The following is a 20688-nucleotide window of genomic DNA, read 5'->3' as shown; positions in this document are numbered from 1 at the left end:
GTTTTGTCTCCTCCCTTTTCTCTTTGCCCCTGCCCTCTTTTATTCCTTTTTGCCTCTCTCCCTCTTCTCTTTCCCTCCCTTCGTTTGCAGTGTCTCCTCCCTCTTCTTCTCTTTTCCCTCCTTTTCTATTCACTTTTGCCTCCATTCCTCTTCTCTTTCCCTCCCTTTGTTTACAGTGTCTCCTTCCTCTTATTCTCTTTCCCCTACTTTTCTATTCACTTTTGCCTCTCTCCCTCTTCTCTTTCCCTCCCTTTGTTCACTTTGTCTCCTCCCTCTTCTTCTCTTTCCTCTCCTTTTCTATTCACTTTTGACTCCATTCCTCTTCTCTTTCCCTCCCTTTGTTTACTTTGTCTCCTCCCTTTTCTTTCCCCTCCTTTTCTATTCACTTTTGCCTCCATTCCTCTTCTCTTTCCCTCCCTTTGTTTACAGTGTCTCCTTCCTCTTATTTTCTTTCCCCTCCTTTTCTATTCACTTTTGCCTCCTCCCTCTTCTCCTTGTCTTCATCTGCTGACCTTCTACAATCTAATATATTTCCCACATTTTCATCTTCGCTTATTCCCTGTTTATCTGTTTCCTTGTCCTTTTTACTCTTTGCTTACGTCTATCATCTATTAGTTCTTCCCGTTTTCTTTTTCGTTTATGCGCTGTGTATGTTTCTTTATCCCTTTTAATTTTTTTTATATGTTTTATTTATTAGTATTCTTCCTTTGTTTTCTTTGTTTACGAGTGATTTATCTGTTTACTTGTTTGTCCTTCTAGTTACTCTTTGCTTGCCTATTATTTTCAGCTTTATATCTGTTTCCTTGTACTTTTATAATTTCCTTTTCATTCCCTTCTTCATCAGCTTTCCTTTTTCAATTATTCCCTCCTCCCTTACTTCCTCCTCCGTTCCTTGTCTTATTTGCTTTCATCGTTATCATAATCTTCGTCTACTTCCTTATCGAAATTAAATTACCTTACGTCTGTTTGTGTGACCAATGCCTCAGTTAATTGGTCTTTGCATGTCTCCTTCTGCGCCTTCATTTATCCGTCAATCCTCCTCCTTCTCTCTCCGTTCCTCAATGCCTCCGTCTCTGTCTCGTCTCTATCCTTCCTCATCCTCTAACATCCATGCCTCAGTTCATTGGTCTTTGCCTGTCTCCTTCTGCGCCTTCATTTATCCGTCAATCCTCCTCCTTCTCTCTCCGTTCCTCAATGCTTGTCTCTGTCTCGTCTCTATCCTTCCTCATCCTCTAACATCCATGCCTCAGTTCATTGGTCTTTGCCTGTCTTCTTCTGTGCCTTCATTTATCCGTCAATCCTCCTCCTTCTCTCTCCGTTCAATGCCTGTCTCTGTCTCGTCTCTATCCTTCCTCATCCTCTAACATCCATGCCTCAGTTCATTGGTCTTTGCCTGTCTTCTTCTGTGCCTTCATTTATCCGTCAATCCTCCTCCTTCTCTCTCCGTTCCTCAATGCCTCAGTGTCTGTCTCATCTCTATCCTTCCTCATCCTCTATCATCCATGCCTCAGTTCATTGGTGTTTGCAGTCTCCTTCTGTGCCTTCATTTATCCGTCAATCCTCCTCCTTCTCTCTCCGTTCCTCAATGCCTCAGTGTCTGTCTCATCTCTATCCTTCCTCATCCTCTAACATCCATGCCTCAGTTCATTGGTGTTTGCAGTCTCCTTCTGTGCCTTCATTTATCCGTCAATCCTCCTCCTTCTCTCTCCGTTCCTCAATGCCTGTCTCTGTCTCGTCTCTATCCTTCCTCATCCTCTATTCCAATACACCTCCACCTCTCCATCCCTCTCTGCCTTCCGTCCCTCCTTTGAGTCAATCTCCATATACCTTCATCCCTTATCTCTCTGTCTCTCGTGTTTCTGTACCTTATCAGCCGTCTGTGTACCTATATCCTTACGACCACCAATCACACATGCCTCTCTATCTCCCTTCTCCATCTCCCTTAACCTCCTCCCTCCCTGCTCTGTCTCCCTTTCCCTCCCTCCTTCCCTCCTCCCTTACTTCCTCCTCCGTTCCTTGTCTTATTTGCTTTCCCCGTTATCATAATCTTCGTCTACTTCCTTATCGAGATTAAATTACCTTACGTCTGTTTGTGTGACCTATCCATTTACTACCTGGAGGGACACGGTTGATGATAATAATAATAATCTCTCTCTCTCTCTCTCTCTCTCTCTCTCTCTCTCTCTCTCTCTCTCTCTCTCTCTCTCTCTCTCTCTCTCTCTCTCTCTCTCTACTTCTTCTCTTCCCTCCTTCCTTCCTTCATTTCCCTTTCCATTATCTATCTTCATTTCCTTATATCTCTCTTTTTAACTGTTTTCTTTTTTTCCTTTTTTTCTTGCACTTACTTTATAATGATTCTCTCTCTCTCTCTCTCTCTCTCTCTCTCTCTCTCTCTCTCTCTCTCTCTCTCTCTCTCATTTCTCCTACCAATAGTTTACGATTATTTTTTCTTTTCAATCAATACTCGTGAACTTTACCAGGAAAGAAACACGCACAGAATAATTTTGGGAGGGCCGCACACCGCTACCCCTCACCGATTCTTTCCCGCAGTTTACTTCGTATGAAAGCCTCCTCGTCTAAGCTTGTGGGGATATGGTGATGACGCAGACGACAACAGACTAAGAAAAAGGGGGAAGAAGAAGAAAGAATAGGCAGAAGAGGAAGAAGGAGCAGAAGAAAAAAAAGAAGATGGTAACGACGACGACGAACAAATTAAGAAAAAGGGGAGGAAGATGATGAAGAAAAAAGAAGAAAAAGAAGATGAAGAAAGAAGAAGAAAAAGAAGATGAAGAAAGAAGAAGAAGAAGAAGAGGAAGAGGAAGAGGAAGAAGAAGAAAAGAAAACAGAGACAGAGGAAAAACAAAAAAGAAAGAAGAGGCAGAAGAAGAAATTAAAAAAAGAAAAAAAAGAAAAGGAGAATGAAAAAAAAAGTATAAAGAAAAGGAGAATGAAGAAATATACGGTGACGACGAACTATAATTATCCAGTAGAATTTTCTTATATCATTTATTACCGTACAGAGGAGCGAGGCAGTAAGGACCATGTACGGCAAAACCACAAGTTTCGAATGTCAAAAGAGTAAGTTAGATGGAGTGAGTGAGGGTTGGCTGAAGGTGGGGACCGAACTTGTATCACCAGGGACGGTAGACGAGAGTTCTGCCAACTGAGCCAGAGTGTCACTGAGGACAATAAGAAATAAGTAAAGAAAATGAAAGACACGAACAAGACGAACTAAAAAAGATATGATAGAGTTATTGGAAAAAGGTAAGTCGAAAAAGAAAATGAAAGACGGGAACAAGACAAAAATTAAATTAGGAACCAGTGAAGAGGATAAAGTGGAAAAAAGAGAAATAAAGTCTATCGACTCTAACTTAAGCCCTGTGGCATGGCCCAGGGAACCCCCCATTGTTTACACATCTAGCGATGACCTGCGCATGGTGATCTGTCTCACTGTTAGTCTGTACGTTATCTATTAATCCAATATATATATATATATATATATATATATATATATATATATATATATATATATATATATATATATATATATATATATATATATATACATACATTCATAATACGGCTGCATGGTGTTATGAATTGCTTGGGATTTCAAGGTAAATCAACGACTTTGTAAACCTTCCGTTTCACTTGGCAACGTGGCTCACACGACGTTGCCACATGAGGAACCTTGGCAACAAGTGCCAGGCCACACCATTCACCCTTCCATAACCGTGGAAGACTCACGTTTTGCATAGCCAAGCAAAAGAGATTATATATTACTTAAATAAGAGAGAGAGAGAGAGAGAGAGAGAGAGAGAGATTACACAGTCTTGCTAAGGTGGTCGTTTAGACAACTCCTTACATAACGTTTCTTGTTCTGAAGAACAACACGACCCTGCTATCCCTGCCTAAGTTTTTTGTAAGACAATATTTTCTATTTTTTCATTTGAAATATAAGATAAGAAATGTAAGCACACACACGCATCGGGCCACTCCCCACAGATGCGACACTCTTGAACAATTTGTTCCGTAGAAGTGGCACCGTTCCATGGGATGTGTTCCTCTGCATGGTGATTTTAGTCAGCTGGCGAGCCATTCCGGGCAGTGTGTTTGTCATTGTTATCACCAATCAACGACAGTTACTGTTCAGCGGGTATTGAGCAATGCACCCGGAATGTAGCATGTGAGTTTGATCACGACGCTGTGTACTCGCCCTGTGCACACTGAGCATCACCGCCACTCGGCTTGGCGCCTCTCTTGACACGACTTCTGCTGCGGGAGTAGGTGCCTGGATGTGCCTGTCCTTCGGAATAATACCTCGTTTCGTATCTGGGCGAGACGTAGCTGCTGGAGTTGTGATGGCGGTGCTGTGAGTGGCGGTTGTTGGTGTAGTTGTGCAGCACTCCGGCCACTGTTTTGCTGGAAGGAGTCGTTCCTCCGCTGTGTCGTCGGCCTCCCGAGCTGCCGAGGTGCGCCACGCAGCGAGTTAGAGGCGGATCTAACGGGCTGGTGGTGAGGCCTCGGGGTACAGTTGGGAGCCTGAGTGACCTGGAGCGGCGTGGCGTATCTGAAGTAGACGTGGCCACGGTACAGCTCACGTTCCTTCACGGGTGCGCGGAGGTTAACCAGTTTGAAGCGCACGTGTTTTGGACAGGTGGACCGTGGCATCTTTTCTTTCTTAAGGATACCCTTAGGAGACGTCCCGTCAACAGTGGCATTCATTGGTGTACAGCAAGTTTCTCTAACTGTCTGCTCCTGTAATGTGTGATGTTTGTTTACTGCGTCCTTTACTGGCCTTTCCTGTGGCTTCACGGTTGTTTCTTTTAGCTCTTGCAGCTCAGAGCGAATGCTGGAGAGAGGGAAGCCATACTTGAAGTAGTCGTAGCCACAGTACAGCTCACGATCCTTGACGAAAGTGTTCAGGTTTTGGAAGTTAAAGCGCAGACATTTATGAGCGGCGCTGGCCGTCTTTCCTTTCTTGAGGATCCCTGTGAGATGTTGTGGCTCAGTGTTTTTGTTGTGTATATGTGTTGCCTTCTCTGTTACTGTTTGCTGAGGCTCTGGCAGTTTGTTTACTGCTTCCTTTGCTGCCTCTTCCTGTGGCTTCACTGTTTTTTCTTTTCGCTTTTGTAGCTCAGAACGAATCATGGAGAGAGGGAAGCCGTACTTGAAGTAGTCGTAGCCACAGTACAGTTCCCGATCTTTGACGAAAGTGTTCAGGTTTTGGAAGTTGAACCTGACAATTTTCTCGGCGGGGTTTGGAGGTGCGTCCTTCTTTTTGAAGCAGCTCTTGAGGGGCGTCTTTTCTTGTGGCTCGGAAACGGCCTCACTAACAACCCTTGCTCCTGCTCGAAGGAGAGTTCCTCCTTCACCCCCTCGTCTGGCTGAGCGTCCCCAGCAGTGTCTTGATGCTCGGAGGGGAGCTCCTCGCATACTTCCTTTATCTTTTCTCGCTTGACCATGTGCAGAGTAATTATCAGCGTTTCAACCCTCTTGCCATGGCTCTCCTTTGGCGTCCAGTCTTTTGCAGCGACTGTTGTTTCGTCCACTGGCTTGCTGACCCTTTCTCTCTTGACCATGTGGATAGTGATGACGAGAGTTTGAGGCCGCCTGCCACGGCTCTCCTTTGGCGTCCAGTCTTTATCTGCGACTGTTGTTTCGTCCACGGGTTTGCTGACCCGTTCTCTCTTCACCATGTGGATAGTGATGACGAGAGTTTGAGGCCTCTTGCAATTGGTCTCCATTTCTCCCTTTCCCACCTCCCCATCAGCGTCCCGGGTGTCGGAGGGGAGTTCCTCCTCCACCACAGCGAGAGGCTGAGCAGCGTTCTTCAGGCAGACCAGGTCCAGGGACCCTTGTCCCTGTTCGCCTGCATCGTCCTGGGCACCCGCGTTTTTCATTTCCTCGACGGTGGAGTCGAAGTCCTCGGAGGGGCTGTGGTGGGCCCGCCTGGCGAAGAGCCAGTCGAAGCACCCCCAGCACCTCGCCTTCTTCTTTTGTTTTTGCTGAGTCATTTTAATGTTAATGAACACTGTTTAGCAGGAACGTTCAGGTTACCAACGTTGAACTCTTCTGGGATGGTTTCTCCTCGTGGTGTGCTGTCTTGGCTCCACCGACCACTGGCTGTTAGTGAATGTCCCTCAGCCCGGTGGTGGCGCTGACAGGACACTTTAAGTGACGCCTATTGAGGCACATGCCGCCCTCCGGTTAACCTGACCTAACAAAACAAATCTTCAGATAGCTACTCTACGTTTTGACCCAGAAAATTCAATTATGCTTCCTTACTAATGAGACTTCCTATATAGCAAAGTGAGGTCATTCTTTGCTGATTTATACCATAAGGTGCTGGCTATCATGTGTTTTAAGATACACTAAACTTAACCTAACCTAACCTAACAAAACACCGAACAATTACTATAAGTCTAGACTAATTAGACTTTCTATACAACAGAGCTCGATCTTTGTTGATTTATATCGTACGTTTCTGGCTATCAAGTGTTTGAAGATAACCTAAATCCTAACCTAACCTAACAAAACCCCAAACAGCTACTAAAGGTCTTGAATCAGCAAATTTACATATTCTTCCTTACTAATGAGACTCTATACACCAAAGTGAGGTCATTATTTGTTGATTTATACCATAAGGTGCTGGCTATCATGTTTGAAGATACCATAAAACTTAACCTAACTTAACAAAATCACAAAACGTTACCATACGTCTTGACTCAGAAAAATCATATATGCTTCCCTGCTGACTGAGAGAGGGCATTCTTTGTATTTGTGCCATAAGCTGTCGCCTACGAGTATTAGAGAGAGAGAGAGAGAGAGAGAGAGAGAGAGAGAGAGAGAGAGAGAGAGAGAGAGAGAGAGAGAGAGAGAGAGAGAGAGAGAGAGAGAGAGAGAGAGAGAGAGAGAGAGAGAGAGAGAGAGATTACACAGTCTTGCTAAGGTGGTCGTTTAGACAACTCCTTACATAATGTTTCTTGTTCTGAATAACAACACGACCCTGCTATCTCTGCCTAAGTTTTTTGTAAGACAATATTTTCTATTTTTTCATTTGAAATATAAGATAAGAAATGTAAGCACACACACGCACCATAAGGTGCTGGCTCTCATGTTTGAAGATACCATAAAACTTAACCGAACTTAACAAAATCACAAAACGTTACCATACGTCTTGACTTCGAAAAATCATATATGCTTTCCTGCAGACTGAGAGAGGGTATTCTTTGTCATTTTGTGCCATAAGCTGTCGCTTACGAATATTAGGGGTTTGAAGATAGATAGGAAGATAGATAGATAGATAGATAGATAGAGAGAGAGAGAGATTACACAGTCTTGCTAAGGTGGTCGTTTAGACAACTCCTTACATAACGTTTCTTGTTCTGAAGAACAACACGACCCTGCTATCCCTGCCTAAGTTTTTTGTAAGACAATATTTTCTATTTTTTCATTTGAAATATAAGATAAGAAATGTAAGCACACACACGCATCGAGCCACTCCCCACAGATGCGACACTCTTGAACAATTTGTTCCGTAGAAGTGGCACCGTTCCATGGGATGTGTTCCTCTGCATGGTGATTTTAGTCAGCTGGCGAGCCATTCCGGGCAGTGTGTTTGTCACTGTTATCACCAATCAACGACAGTTACTGTTCAGCGGGTATTGAGAAATGCACCCGGAATGTAGCATGTGCGTTTGATCACGACGCTGTGTACTCGCCCTGTGCACACTGAGCATCACCGCCACTCGGCTTGGCGCCTCTCTTGACACGACTTCTGCTGCGGGAGTAGGTGCCTGGATGTGCCTGTCCTTCGGAATAATACCTCGTTTCGTATCTGGGCGAGACGTAGCTGCTGGAGTTGTGATGGCGGTGCTGTGAGTGGCGGTTGTTGGTGTAGTTGTGTGCAGCACTCCGGCCACTGTTTTGCTGGAAGGAGTCGTTCCGCTGTGTCGTCGGCCTCCCGAGCTGTTGAGGTGCGCCACGCAGCGAGTTAGAGGCGGATCTAACGGGCTGGTGGTGAGGCCTCGGGGTACAGTTGGGAGCCTGAGTGACCTGGAGCGGCGTGGCGTATCTGAAGTAGTCGTGGCCACGGTACAGCTCACGTTCCTTCACGGGGGCGCGGAGGTTACCAAGGTTGAAGCGCACGTGTTTTGGACAGGTGGACCGTGGCATCTTTTCTTTCTTAAGGATACCCTTAGGAGACGTCCCGTCAACTGTGGCATTCATTGGTGTACAGCAAGTTTCTCTAACTGTCTGCTCCTGTAATGTGTGATGTTTGTTTACTGCGTCCTTTACTGGCCGTTCCTGTGGCTTCACGGTTGTTTCTTTTAGCTCTTGCAGCTCAGAGCGAATGCTGGAGAGAGGGAAGCCATACTTGAAGTAGTCGTAGCCACAGTACAGCTCACGATCCTTGACGAAAGTGTTCAGGTTTTGGAAGTTAAAGCGCAGACATTTATGAGCGGCGCTGGCCGTCTTTCCTTTCTTGAGGATCCCTGTGAGATGTTGTGGCTCAGTGTTTTTGTTGTGTATATGTGTTGCCTTCTCTGTTACTGTTTGCTGAGGCTCTGGCAGTTTGTTTACTGCTTCCTTTGCTGCCTCTTCCTGTGGCTTCACTGTTTTTTCTTTTCGCTTTTGTAGCTCAGAACGAATCATGGAGAGAGGGAAGCCGTACTTGAAGTAGTCGTAGCCACAGTACAGTTCCCGATCTTTGACGAAAGTGTTCAGGTTTTGGAAGTTGAACCTGACAATTTTCTCGGCGGGGTTTGGAGGTGCGTCCTTCTTTTTGAAGCAGCTCTTGAGGGGCGTCTTTTCTGGTGGCTCGGTAACGGCCTCACTAACAACCCCTTGCTCCTGCTCGAAGGAGAGTTCCTCCTTCACCCCCTCGTCTGGCTGAGCGTCCCCAGCAGTGTCTTGATGCTCGGAGGGGAGCTCCTCGCATACTTCCTTTATCTTTTCTCGCTTGACCATGTGCAGAGTAATTATCAGCGTTTCAACCCTCTTGCCATGGCTCTCCTTTGGCGTCCAGTCTTTTGCAGCGACTGTTGTTTCGTCCACTGGCTTGCTGACCCTTTCTCTCTTGACCATGTGGATAGTGATGACGAGAGTTTGAGGCCGCCTGCCACGGCTCTCCTTTGGCGTCCAGTCTTTATCTGCGACTGTTGTTTCGTCCACGGGTTTGCTGACCCGTTCTCTCTTCACCATGTGGATAGTGATGACGAGAGTTTGAGGCCTCTTGCAATTGGTCTCCATTTCTCCCTTTCCCACCTCCCCATCAGCGTCCCGGGTGTCGGAGGGGAGTTCCTCCTCCACCACAGCGAGAGGCTGAGCAGCGTTCTTCAGGCAGACCAGGTCCAGGGACCCTTGTCCCTGTTCGCCTGCATCGTCCTGGGCACCCGCGTTTTTCATTTCCTCGACGGTGGAGTCGAAGTCCTCGGAGGGGCTGTGGTGGGCCCGCCTGGCGAAGAGCCAGTCGAAGCACCCCCAGCACCTCGCCTTCTTCTTTTGTTTTTGCTGAGTCATTTTAATGTTAATGAACACTGTTTAGCAGGAACGTTCAGGTTACCAACGTTGAACTCTTCTGGGATGGTTTCTCCTCGTGGTGTGCTGTCTTGGCTCCACCGACCACTGGCTGTTAGTGAATGTCCCTCAGCCCGGTGGTGGCGCTGACAGGACACTTTAAGTGACGCCTATTGAGGCACATGCCGCCCTCCGGTTAACCTGACCTAACAAAACAAATCTTCAGATAGCTACTCTACGTTTTGACCCAGAAAATTCAATTATGCTTCCTTACTAATGAGACTTCCTATATAGCAAAGTGAGGTCATTCTTTGCTGATTTATACCATAAGGTGCTGGCTATCATGTGTTTTAAGATACACTAAACTTAACCTAACCTAACCTAACAAAACACCGAACAATTATTATAGGTATAGCCTCAAAAAAATTAATAAATGCTTCCTTACTAATTAGACTTTCTATACAACAAAATGAGGTCATTTTTTGTTGATTTATATCGTTGTGTTTGAAGATAACCTAAATCCTAACCTAACCTAACAAAACCCCAAACAGCTACTATAAGTCTTGAATCAGCAAATTTACTTATGGTTTCTTACTAATGAGACTTCCTATATAGCAAAGTGAGGTCATTCTTTGCTGATTTATACCATAAGGTGCTGGCTATCATGTGTTTTAAGATACACTAAACTTAACCTAACCTAACCTAACAAAACACCGAACAATTATTATAGGTATAGCCTCAGAAAATTCATATATGCTTCTTTACTAATTAGACTTTCTATACAACAAAGTGAGGTCATTCTTTGTTGATTTATACCGTACGTTGCTGCCTATCATGTGTTTGAAGATAACTTAAATCCTAACCTAACCTAACAAAACCACAAACAGCTACCATAGGTCTTGAATCAGGAAATTTACATTGGGTTTCCTACTAATGAGACTCTATACACCAAAGTGAGGTCATTATTTGTTGATTTATACCATAAGGTGCTGGCTATCATGTTTGAAGATACCATAAAACTTAACCGAACTTAACAAAATCACAAAACGTTATCATACGTCTTGACTTCGAAAAATCATATATGCTTCCCTGCAGACTGAGAGAGGGCATTCTTTGTCTTTGTACGTTTCTGGCTATCATGTGTTTGAAGATAACCTAAATCCTAACCTAACCTAACAAAACCCCAAACAGCTACTAAAGGTCTTGAATCAGCAAATTTACTGGCTATCATGTGTTTGAAGATACCCCAAACTTAACCTAACCGAACAAAATCACAAAAAAGTTACCATACGTCTTGACTCAGAAAAATCATATATACTTCCCTGCTGATGTGGTAGAAGCGCGGTCTCCCTGAGCCCCGCCTAAAGGCTCAAGTTGGAGTCGATATGAAGAAAAGACGAGGAAGGAAAAATGAAGATATGGAGAACACACATCAATCATCACAGGACCATAACACCAGAACAAGACACAAAGGAGAAAGGAGGATAAATTGAAGGGGATAAAGAGAAAAAAAAAGACAAATATACAATCAAAGACGAAGAAGAAAATGAAGATATGGAGGACACATCAATCATCACAGGACCATAACACTATTTCTCCTCCTCCTCTCCTCTCCCTCCTCCTCCTCCACCCTCTCCTGTGCCCCAGCACCTGAAGGCCACCGCGGCACTACCTGTCCTGTACCTGACCCTTATCGAAACTAATAAGGCGTATTTTGTGTAATGAGGGCGATAAGAGGAGACCCGCGGCCCTCGATCGATACCCGCGTCTCTATATTGAGCGGCAGAAGGTTATCGAACACCTGTAATCCGGCTGCCTACCTGTCCCTCTCTCCTACGGGCGGCCCAGGTAGTAAAAGAAGATTATCAAGGTGTGCTGGGGTGGTGGTATGGGGTGAGGGGGGGGCGTGGAGGTAGATTTGGGAGATAAGGTATTTAAGTGCGAACAATATTACAACAGGTGAGTGTAATTGGGTGGCAGCGTGTACAGGTGAGAGGAGGGAAGGTATGTTACGAGACTGATATGAAGGTATAATATGGAATGGGAAGGAGGGGAAGAAGGATGAAGGGAAATTGATAAAGGAGGATAAGCAAGAGAAAATAGGAAGGAAATAAAGGAGAAGAGGGAAGTAGAGAAAATGGAGGAGGAGCAAGAGAAAGTAGAAAGGGAATAAAGGAGAAGAGGGAAGTAGAGAAAATGGAGGAGGAGGAGGAGGAGCAAGAGAAAGTAGAAAGGGAATAAAGGAGAAGAGGGAAGTAGAGAAAATGGAGGAGGAGGAGGAGGAGGAGGAGCAAAAGGAAATAGAAAGTGCATATAGAAAGGAGTAGAGGAAGAAGAAATAGAAAAAAATAAAGGAGGAAAAGGAAGAAGAGGCAGTGGAAAAGGAGGACGAGCAAGAGGAATTAGAAGAGAATGGAAGAGGCAAAGGAAATAGAGGATGAAGGAGAAGGAGGAGGACTAGCAAGATGAAACAGAAAGAGAATTAGTGAGGAAAAGGAGGTAGAGGAATTGAAGGAGAAGGAGGAGGAGGAAGAGGAACTAGAGAGAACAAAGAAAGAGAATTAAAGTAGAGAAGGAGAACGAAGAAGAGACAAGTGGTTATAAGTATGAGTAAAGGTCAAATTAAGGGACATACACTATAGCTACGCGTTGCCTCGGTGTTCATCTCCGTCACATTGGCCCTGGAGCATGTGGAAGGTACGGGTGTTTGGTGAATGAGAAGTGGTGCGTGGATGAGTGGAAGGTGGTGGATGGGAAGGTGTGGATGATGATTCAGGTGGAGTGTGAGTGTGGGGAGAGGTGGAGGTGGAGGCATGAGTGGAAGAAGGAGAGACTGAGGGTGGAAGTGTGAAGGTGGATGAGAGCATGGACAGTACGAGTGGAGGACATTAATGGGTGAAAATGTGGATATGGGTGGATGATAGGTGTGGGTGGAGAAGTGGGGTGGATGATGGTATGAAGCCACGAGTGAAGGTTTCGATGTGAGTGGAGTACAGAAATGGGTGGAGATGTGAGTATGGGTGGATTATAATGTGAGTGGAGGAGGATATGAATGTATGGGTGAAACTTTGAGAGTGTGGACAGATGTGCGTGGAAGGTATCAAGTGGGTGGCGGTAGAAGATGCTGGTGGAGGAGGAGGTGGAGGTGGGTGGAGGAGGAGGTGGGGGGTGGGTGAGGGCAGCCAGACCGTCAGCGGTTCATCCATCACTCCAGACTCAGGTGGGCTTGAGACTCTTGCTGTTGAATATTTAATAACTCACTTCCTAGACTCACTCCTCCTCCTCCTCCTCCTCCTCCTCCTCCTCCTCGTCGTCGTCGTCTTCGTCATTCCACCATCTTCCCCTCCTCCTCCTCCTCTTCCTCCTCCTCCGCCAACGCCACCCGCTTCCTAGTTCTCTTTCCTTCCGTCTCTAATCACTCTCCTCCTCCTCCTACTCCTCCTCCTCCTCCTCCCAAGCACAAGATAAGAGTAATGAGAATCGTATAATTTATCTTCGTATCCGAGTGTCCAAGTGTGTGTGTGTGTGTGTGTGTGTGTGTGTGTGTGTGTGTGTGTGTGTGTGTGTGTGTGTGTGTGTGTGTGTGTGTTTCAACTTTTCTCTTTTGCTCAGTATTTCAACGAGGCGGCAAACTCACGATCTCGAAACAAAATAAATAATAATAATAATAATAATAATAATAATAATGATGATGATGATGCAGGTGAGGTCACGTGTTCAGCAGGTAATGAATTAATAACGAGTGTAATTAACTTTTGGACAGGTAAGGGGATGAGAAAGACGCTCACCTGTCATTTCTCTCTTCTTTTTTTCTTCTTTATAAGTTTTTTCCCTCCTCCCCTTTTCCTTGTTTTCAATTCGCTGCTCCTCTCGATCTCCCTCTTTCTCGTTTATTGCTTCATATTTTTTTTCTTTTTTTTTTCTTCCCATTTATGTTATTCCTCCCTCGCTGCTCATCTCCATTCTAATTCCTTTCCTTTCTTTCCTTTCCCATACTTTATCTTGCTTCCTTCCTTACTTTCTTTCTTTATTTTGTTCCTCTTTTTCAATCGTTTTCACATTTCTCTCCTCCTTCTTTCTTGTTGTTTTTTTCTTATTAATTTATTTACTTCCTTCCTTCTTTTTTTTTTCATGTGCTTCTTTCCTTCCTTCCTTCCTGCCTTTCTTCTTCATTCGTCTTAATTTCCTTCTTTTTTTCCATCCTTCTTTCCTTTCTTCTCTCATTTCGTACTTCTTTCTCTCCTTTCTTTCATTTTTCCTTCCATCTTTCTTTCTTTCTTCCTTCCTACCCTTCTTCCTTCTTTCCTTTCATTCTTTTTCATCTTCCTTCCTCCCTTCTTTCATTTCTTATCTCCTTCCTTCCTTCCTTCTTTTTCTTTCTCTCTTGCCTCCCTTCTCTTTTTTCTTCTCTTTCCTTCCTTCATTCCTCCATTCTCTTCTCTCTCTCCCCCTTCACCTTCATCACATCTCCCTCCCTCAGGTTCTCGTGCCTCCAAAAATGACTTTCTTCTCTCCCTCACTATATATATCCTGCCCTCAACCTTCTTTTGTTTTCTGTTTCCTTTCCCTTCCGCACTGGACATACTGTTGTGCGCTCCCCCTCTCCTGTCTTCAACCTGGCCCCTTCCTGTCACTTTTCTTCCCCCTCTTTCTTCTTCTTCTAGTTATTCTTCTCGTTCTTGTTCATATTCTTCTGCTTCTTCTACTACGGTTACTTCTCTTCATTTCTTCTTCTTCTTTTTCTGGTTCTTCTTCTTCGTCTTCTTCTTGTCTTCTTCTTTTTCGTCTTCTCCTTATTCATTATCTGCTTCATCTACCTGTACAATTACTTCTCTTCAATTCTTCTTTTTCTTCTTTCTCTTCTTTCTCCCTCTTCTCCTACCTCCTCTACTTCTTTTCTTCTTCTTCTTTTTCTTCTTCTTCTTCATATTCTAGTACTTTATCTACCTCTTTTATTTCTTATCTTCTGCTTATCTTCTTCTTCTTCTTCTTCTTCTTCTTCTTCTTCTTCTTCTTCTTCTTCTTCTTCTGAGGACACTGCCCGAGGTCGCCACCACACAAGATCAACAACATGCTAATATTAGATACAAGAATAAAAAAAAGTCGAGATAATCCGCGACAGACAGACGAAGACACGCGGCGAGATAGTGCTGGAGGTGACCGACATATTGGTGGCTTACATACAGCGGTGAAGGTGGTGGTGGTGGTGGTGAAGGTGGTGGTGGTGGTGGTGAAGGTGGTGGTGGTGGTGGTGAAGGTGGCGGTGAAGGTGGTGGTGGTGGTGACGGTGGTGGTGGTGGTGAACTTGAGGCATTTATGTAAAGCAGTAGTTATGAGCTTTTAATTCAGTCTTTTTCCTTTTTTTCTACTTTCTCTGGTGTAAAAGAAAAAAAAATGTTGCCTGGAGAAGATTTAATTTATACGAAGATGGTGGTGGTGGTGGTGAATTTGAGGCATTTAGGTATAGCAGTAGATATGAGCTTTTATTTCAGACTTTTTCCTTTTTTTTCTACTTTCTCTGGTGTAAAAGAAAAAAAATATGTTGCCCAGAGAAGATTTAATTTATACGAAGATGGTGGTGGTGGTGGTGGTGGCAAAGGTGATGGTGATGATGATGGTGATAATGGTGGTGGTGGTGGTGGTGGTGATGGTAAAGGTGCTGGTGATAATGATGGTGATAATGGTGGTAATGTTGTTGTTGTTGTTGTTGTTGTTGTTGTTGTTGTTGTTATTGGTGGTGGTGGTGGTGGATTTGCCGAAGCATCTGGGCTTTCGTTCTGTTGTCACTCTTTTGGTTTCTCCTTCCTCGGGTGTGCAAGAAAGAAAGAAAAAACTATGTGCTGCACAGTCAAGATTTCATTCCCTTCGCCTCGAAAAAGTCTCACCTTCCTTTTTGTACCGAAGAAGGTAAACTTGGGGAAAAACAAGAGAAAAAGAAGCAGGACAAAGGTAGTGGAGGAGGAGGAGGAGGAGGAGGGAGAAGGTCGCTCAGGTGATCATAATTATCGTCCTCGAAGCACAGGTAAGTGTCATTTCAGAGGAGGTAATAAAAATAAAAAAAAAAAAAAAAAACGCAAAATCACGTGTAAAGAAAACGAAATGAAAAAGAAGAAATAAAAGTTAAAATTATGAACTAAACTAAAGAAAGAAATAAAAGCCACGACTGTCACATCAAAGCGGGAACAGAATAAATTACTCTCTCTCTCTCTCTCTCTCTCTCTCTCTCTCTCACACACACACACACATACACACACACACACACACACACACCTGAGAAGGACCTAATTACCAATGCACCTGGCAGGGAAGACGACTAATTTAGCTCCTTCTCCTCCTTCTCCTCCTCCTCCTCCTCGGCTTTCAGTATTAATCTCCGGCATCAAAGGCTCGTCCGTGCATTATGGAGGGAGTGTTGACAGCGCCAGGAGGCCACGCAACACTGGTTTGACCTCAGCTGCTCAACGTAATTTTTGGAGCCGCGTCTTGCCTTTTAATCTATCATTTATGCATCCGGGAAGGTGAGTGGAGGGGGAGGAGGAGGGGGAGGGAGGGGGGGTTATGTAGGGGTTGGGGTGGGGGTCGTGGAAGGGGGGATGGGAAAGGGGGGTTACGTAGGGGTAGGGGTGGGGGGCGGGGAGGTTGGGTGTGGGTAGTGTGTGTGTGTGTGTGTGTGTGTGTGTGTGTGTGTGTTATGCATGATTCAAGGAGTTATTTTTTTTAGTTAGGTGGAAGATGAAAAAGTTAATCCTAAGGTGAATTTAACGGATAAAATGTTTAGTTTTTAGCAAAGAAATACGCCCAAAAAATAATCCAATATTCGGCAGTGATATAACTTTATATGAGATGATAAAAAAAATAATAAATGGATGATAAGAAAAAGTTCACAAAAAAAAAAATCAATTAAAACCGATGCAAATTTACAGAAAAGTTGATGAGGAAAGAGTTTGAAAAATGAATCTTGGCGTTTGCTGGGCGTCAACAGAAAATTTGTCTGAGCAAAAAAAAAAAAAAAAAAAAAAGTTACTTGAGTGAAAAAAATAAAATAAAATGTATAATCCATGATCCACAGACTTTGAAGGAACGTGAGTGAAATAAACTATGTTGAAGTTAGTGATAATGAGACATTGAATAGCGACACACACACACACACACACACACACACACACACATAACCCCCCCCCCCCACACACACCACCAAACGAAGATGATCGACAAGAAAAAAAAGACAAGGGAAGAAAAGCGATACAGAAAGAAGGGGGAAGATAACTCCTGAAAAAAAAACAAAGAATACATAAGAAAAAACTTGAAAAAAAATAAGAGGAAAAAGAAAGATAAAAACACGTGGGAATTTACCTGTGGACGACTAGTAGGCGTTGGAAAAGAGAGAGAGAGAGAGAGAGAGAGAGAGAGAGAGAGAGAGAGAAGGGGGGGACTCAGGTGTGCTGCCGGTGTTAATTACGAACGAGCGAGGAGAAACACAAATTTAAAATCGCCGTGTTAGTGATGCCGCCACCTGCACGCATCTCCCCCCCCCCCACCACCACCACGACCACACCTGTCCTTTATTTTCTCTCCACTACGCCTCCACCAGCATGCCTTCGTCGCCCCCCCCCCCCCCCACCACCACCACACCTGTCCTTTATTTTCTCCACTACGCCTCCACCAGCATGCCTTCGCTCCCCCTCCCCCCCCCACCACCCCACCTGTCTTTTATTTTCTCTCCACTACGCCGCCACCTCCCCTCCCTGACCCACCTCTCCTCCTCCCCTTCTGTCTTTTTCTCTCCTCAACATCTCCACCCACTATCCTCCCCATCACATCTCCACCCACATTTCTCTCCCTCTTTATTATCTCTCTATCACATTTTTATCCCCTCTCTCTTTCTTCTCTCTCCACCTGCACACCTCCATCCACTTTTCTCTCCTCCCTCTTACGTTTCTCTCCACCTGTACACCACTAACCACTTTTCTTTCATCCTTCTCCCTTCTCCACCTGCACACTTTCACCCACTTTTCTCCCCTCTCTCTCTTTCTTTCCTTTATTCGTCAGCTCTTTCCTTATCTCACTCCATTTCCTACACCCGTATCTTCTTATCTTTCCCTCAACCTTCACTCTGCTCCCCCTACACCTCTCTCTCTCTCTCTCAATTTCCAAACCATTGCAAATATCTTCTTCAGCTCCTCGTTTTCTCACAGTATCCCCAATCAATGTTTCTATCCCAACTATCCCAACTTCCTCTCCTTATCAACCTCAGGGGAGGCGGTGGCTGAATCGACAGAGTAACACCACCGCGTTCAGGAGGACGCGAGTTCAATATCCGCCCAGTGCCACCAAGCTGGGATTTTTCAGCCGCCGCCGAGTGGCTTAACACTACCCACATGCTGTCCAGAAGACCACCTATCAACCCGGACTCTAGATTCTAGGATTAAAGATGAGCTCCGGGAGGGCAGCATGAGCCAATGCAAGATGGCGCCACTATAAACACTCGCCTGCGCCAGAACGGGCTGGGCCGACCATCAGGACCCACCGGGAAGAAGCCTTGGGCCGACCATCAGGCCCCACCGGTAAAAAGCCTACCGGCGCTATAGGCCGCGACGTAAAAAAAAAAAAAAAAAAAAAAGTCTGTCCCCCTCTTTGCATGTTTCCCCAGTTCCTAAATTCCCTTCCGTATTGCGTTTCGCTTTCCCCCTCAAACTCATCCACACTACATCCACTTTTCTCTACTTTTCTACCTGCTTCTACTTCCCTCCTTTCTTCCTATCTACCCTTGTTCTTCATTCACCTCCTCCTCATTCACTCTCCTCATTCTGCCTCTCTCTTCCTCCTCCTCATCATTATCATCTTCTTCACATCACTCTTTCCCCCTTCCTCCTCCTCCTCTCCACATCACTCTCCATATCCTCCCGTCTCTGGCTTCCTCCCTTCATTTACCTCCCTCCTCCCCCATCCTTGGCCCTTCTTTCTCCCCTCATTACCTCACTCCTCCTCCCTTCTTCCCTCCTCTCCCCTCTCTCTCCCTCCTAGAAGCATCACCCCTCTCTGCCCTCCCCTAATCAATCTTCCTCTCCTACTCCCTCCTGCTCCTCCCTCCCCCTCCTTCTCTCCCTCCCTCTCCCTCCCCCCTCATCATTATCACCCTCATTACCACACACGGCCGAAAGAACCCTAAAAATCACCCTCATCAGCCCTCCAATCATTGCCCATACGAGGCCTATAATTACATCAATGTGAACTTTAATTACACGCATCATGATCCTTCTTTCTCGGTGTGAGGATGTTGATAAAAGTTGTTCCTCTTGTTTCCCGTTTTCTTTTGTTCGTTTTCTGTTCGCCTTTTTTTCTCTCCCTCTTTAGTTTTTTTTCTTAGTTTTTTCCTGTTTATTATTTGTTGTTCTTCGATTTGTTTGTTGTTAAGAAAATTGTTCCTCTTCTCACCTGTTTTTTTTTTTTTTGTCCACTTTACTTTCTTTCTCTGTTTTGTTTTGTTTTCTCTTTTCCATTTTTTTTCGATTTCGTGTTCCATTTTTCCTCACTTTTTTATCCTTTCTTCCTTTCCTTACTTTCTTTACTTTTTTTTCTCTCCTTAGTTCTGTTTATGTATTTTTTCTCTTTTCCGATTTTTTTATCCTTTGTTCCATTTTCTCACTTTTTTCTCATCCTTTTCCTTTCTTCCTTTCTATCCACTTTACTTTTTCTTCCTCTCTTTAGCTGAGTTTATTTTTTTTTCGATTTTCTTTTTCCTTTTTCGATTTCGTGTTCCATTTTTCCTCACTTTTTCTCATCCTTTTCCTTTCTTCCTTTTTATCCACTCTACTATTTTTCCCTCTTTTTAGTTGTGTTTTTCTCTCTTTCTTCTTATTTTCTTTTCCCTTTTAGATTTCGTGTCCCTTTTCTCTCAATTTGTCATGCTTTCCTTTCCCTTTCTACCGACTCTACATTCTCTCTCTCTCTCTCTCTCTCTCTCTCTCTCTCTCTCTCTCTCTCTCTCTCTCTCTTTTTATTTGTTTATTTTTCTCTCTTTTTCCCATTTCTTTTCTTTTTTTCGATTTCGTGTCCCATTTTTCTCACTTTTGTCATCCTTCCTTTTCCCTTCATCCATACAATCATATTTTTTTTCCTATTTCCGTTTTTGTTTCTCTCTATTTCTTTTTTTTTTCTCCCCTCACTTACTTACTTTTTGTGAGTGAACTTTTTTTTCACTCTCCTCCTTTTCAAAATTTCCCTTCCTTTTCTTTTCTTTTCCATTTCCCTTTTTTTATGATCGCTTTTGCTCTTTCATCCGCTGTTTCTGTTCTTTTTTTTCCCCTTTTTCCTAATTATCTTTTTCCTTCATTATATATTTCTTTCCTCTCACCTTCTTTTCCTCTCGTTTTCTTTTTCTTTTCTTTTCCTTCTGTTCTTATTTTCCTCCATTACAATATTACCTTTCTCTCGCTTTCTCTCTTTCTCCACTCACGTTCCCTGTGTCCCACTTTCCTCCCATTTCCTTTCCTCTTCCTCCTCCTCTTCCTCCTCCTCCTCCCAAACCTCACCACCACCTTACATCTCATCACATCTTCATCCTTCCTCTCCTCTTCCCTTCTCACGTTCCTGCACCACATTCCTCCTCCTCTCCTCTCCTCTCCTCTCCTCTTCTCTTCTCTTCTCTTCTCTTCTCTTCTCTTCTCTTCTCTTCTCTTCTCTTCTCTTCTCTTCTCTTCTCTTCTCTTCTCTTCTCTCCTCTTCTCTTCACTTCTCCTTTTTCTTCTCTTCTCTCCTCTTCTCTTCTCTTCTCTTCTCTACTCTCCTCTCCTCTACTCTCCTCTCCTCTCCTCTCCTCCTCCTTCCTGGACACAGCTGAGGGTAACAGATGTGTTGATGCAGCACGTGTTCACTTCCTGTTAATTACTTGATCCCCACCTGTGGACACCGAGCAAGCAGGTGGGACGGAGTGAAAGGGAAAGTGAGAGTGAAAGGGAAGAGGAATGGGAGGGGATGGAGGAAAGGGAAGGGGAAGGGAAGGGGAATGGGGAGGTGATGGGAAATGAGAATGAAGGGCGAATGAGAAATGAGAGGAAATAAGAGGGAAAGGAGGACAAGACAGGGAAAGAGAAAAGTAAAGGAGCTGAAAGGGGAACTGGAAGAGGATTGTGGATAGGAATGAGAAGAGAGGAAAGGAGAAATATA

The 20688-nt window shown here is 44.4% G+C and overlaps 1 protein-coding gene across 1 annotated transcript; it reads right to left on the bottom strand.

Moving 5' to 3' along the window:
* Nucleotides 1-3951: 3951 nt before the first annotated feature.
* LOC127009854 (uncharacterized) lies at nt 3952-9708 on the bottom strand. Its single transcript, XM_050883253.1, has 2 exons — nt 8059-9708; nt 3952-4551 (listed from the first exon to the last, which is right to left on the bottom strand). The coding sequence occupies exons 1-2, from the start codon at nt 9523-9525 to the stop codon at nt 4234-4236; spliced, it is 1785 nt and encodes a 594-aa protein (XP_050739210.1). The 5' UTR covers nt 9526-9708; the 3' UTR covers nt 3952-4233.
* Nucleotides 9709-20688: the final 10980 nt, after the last annotated feature.

This window comes from Eriocheir sinensis, chromosome 4 (genome assembly GCF_024679095.1).
Source record: "Eriocheir sinensis breed Jianghai 21 chromosome 4, ASM2467909v1, whole genome shotgun sequence".
NCBI classification, from domain to species: Eukaryota; Metazoa; Arthropoda; class Malacostraca; order Decapoda; family Varunidae; genus Eriocheir; species Eriocheir sinensis.
Note: the sequence above shows the minus strand (reverse complement) of the source record. Positions and strands in the feature narration are given on the sequence as shown.

Coding starts and splice junctions, on each gene's coding strand:
- LOC127009854 (XM_050883253.1), bottom strand. CDS start 9,525: ATGACTCAGCAAAAACAAAAGAAGAAGGCGAGGTGCTGGGGGTGCTTC. Junction 4,552..8,058: donor GATACGCCACGCCGCTCCAG/GTCACTCAGGCT, acceptor ACGCCGCTCCAG/GTCACTCAGGCTCCCAACTG.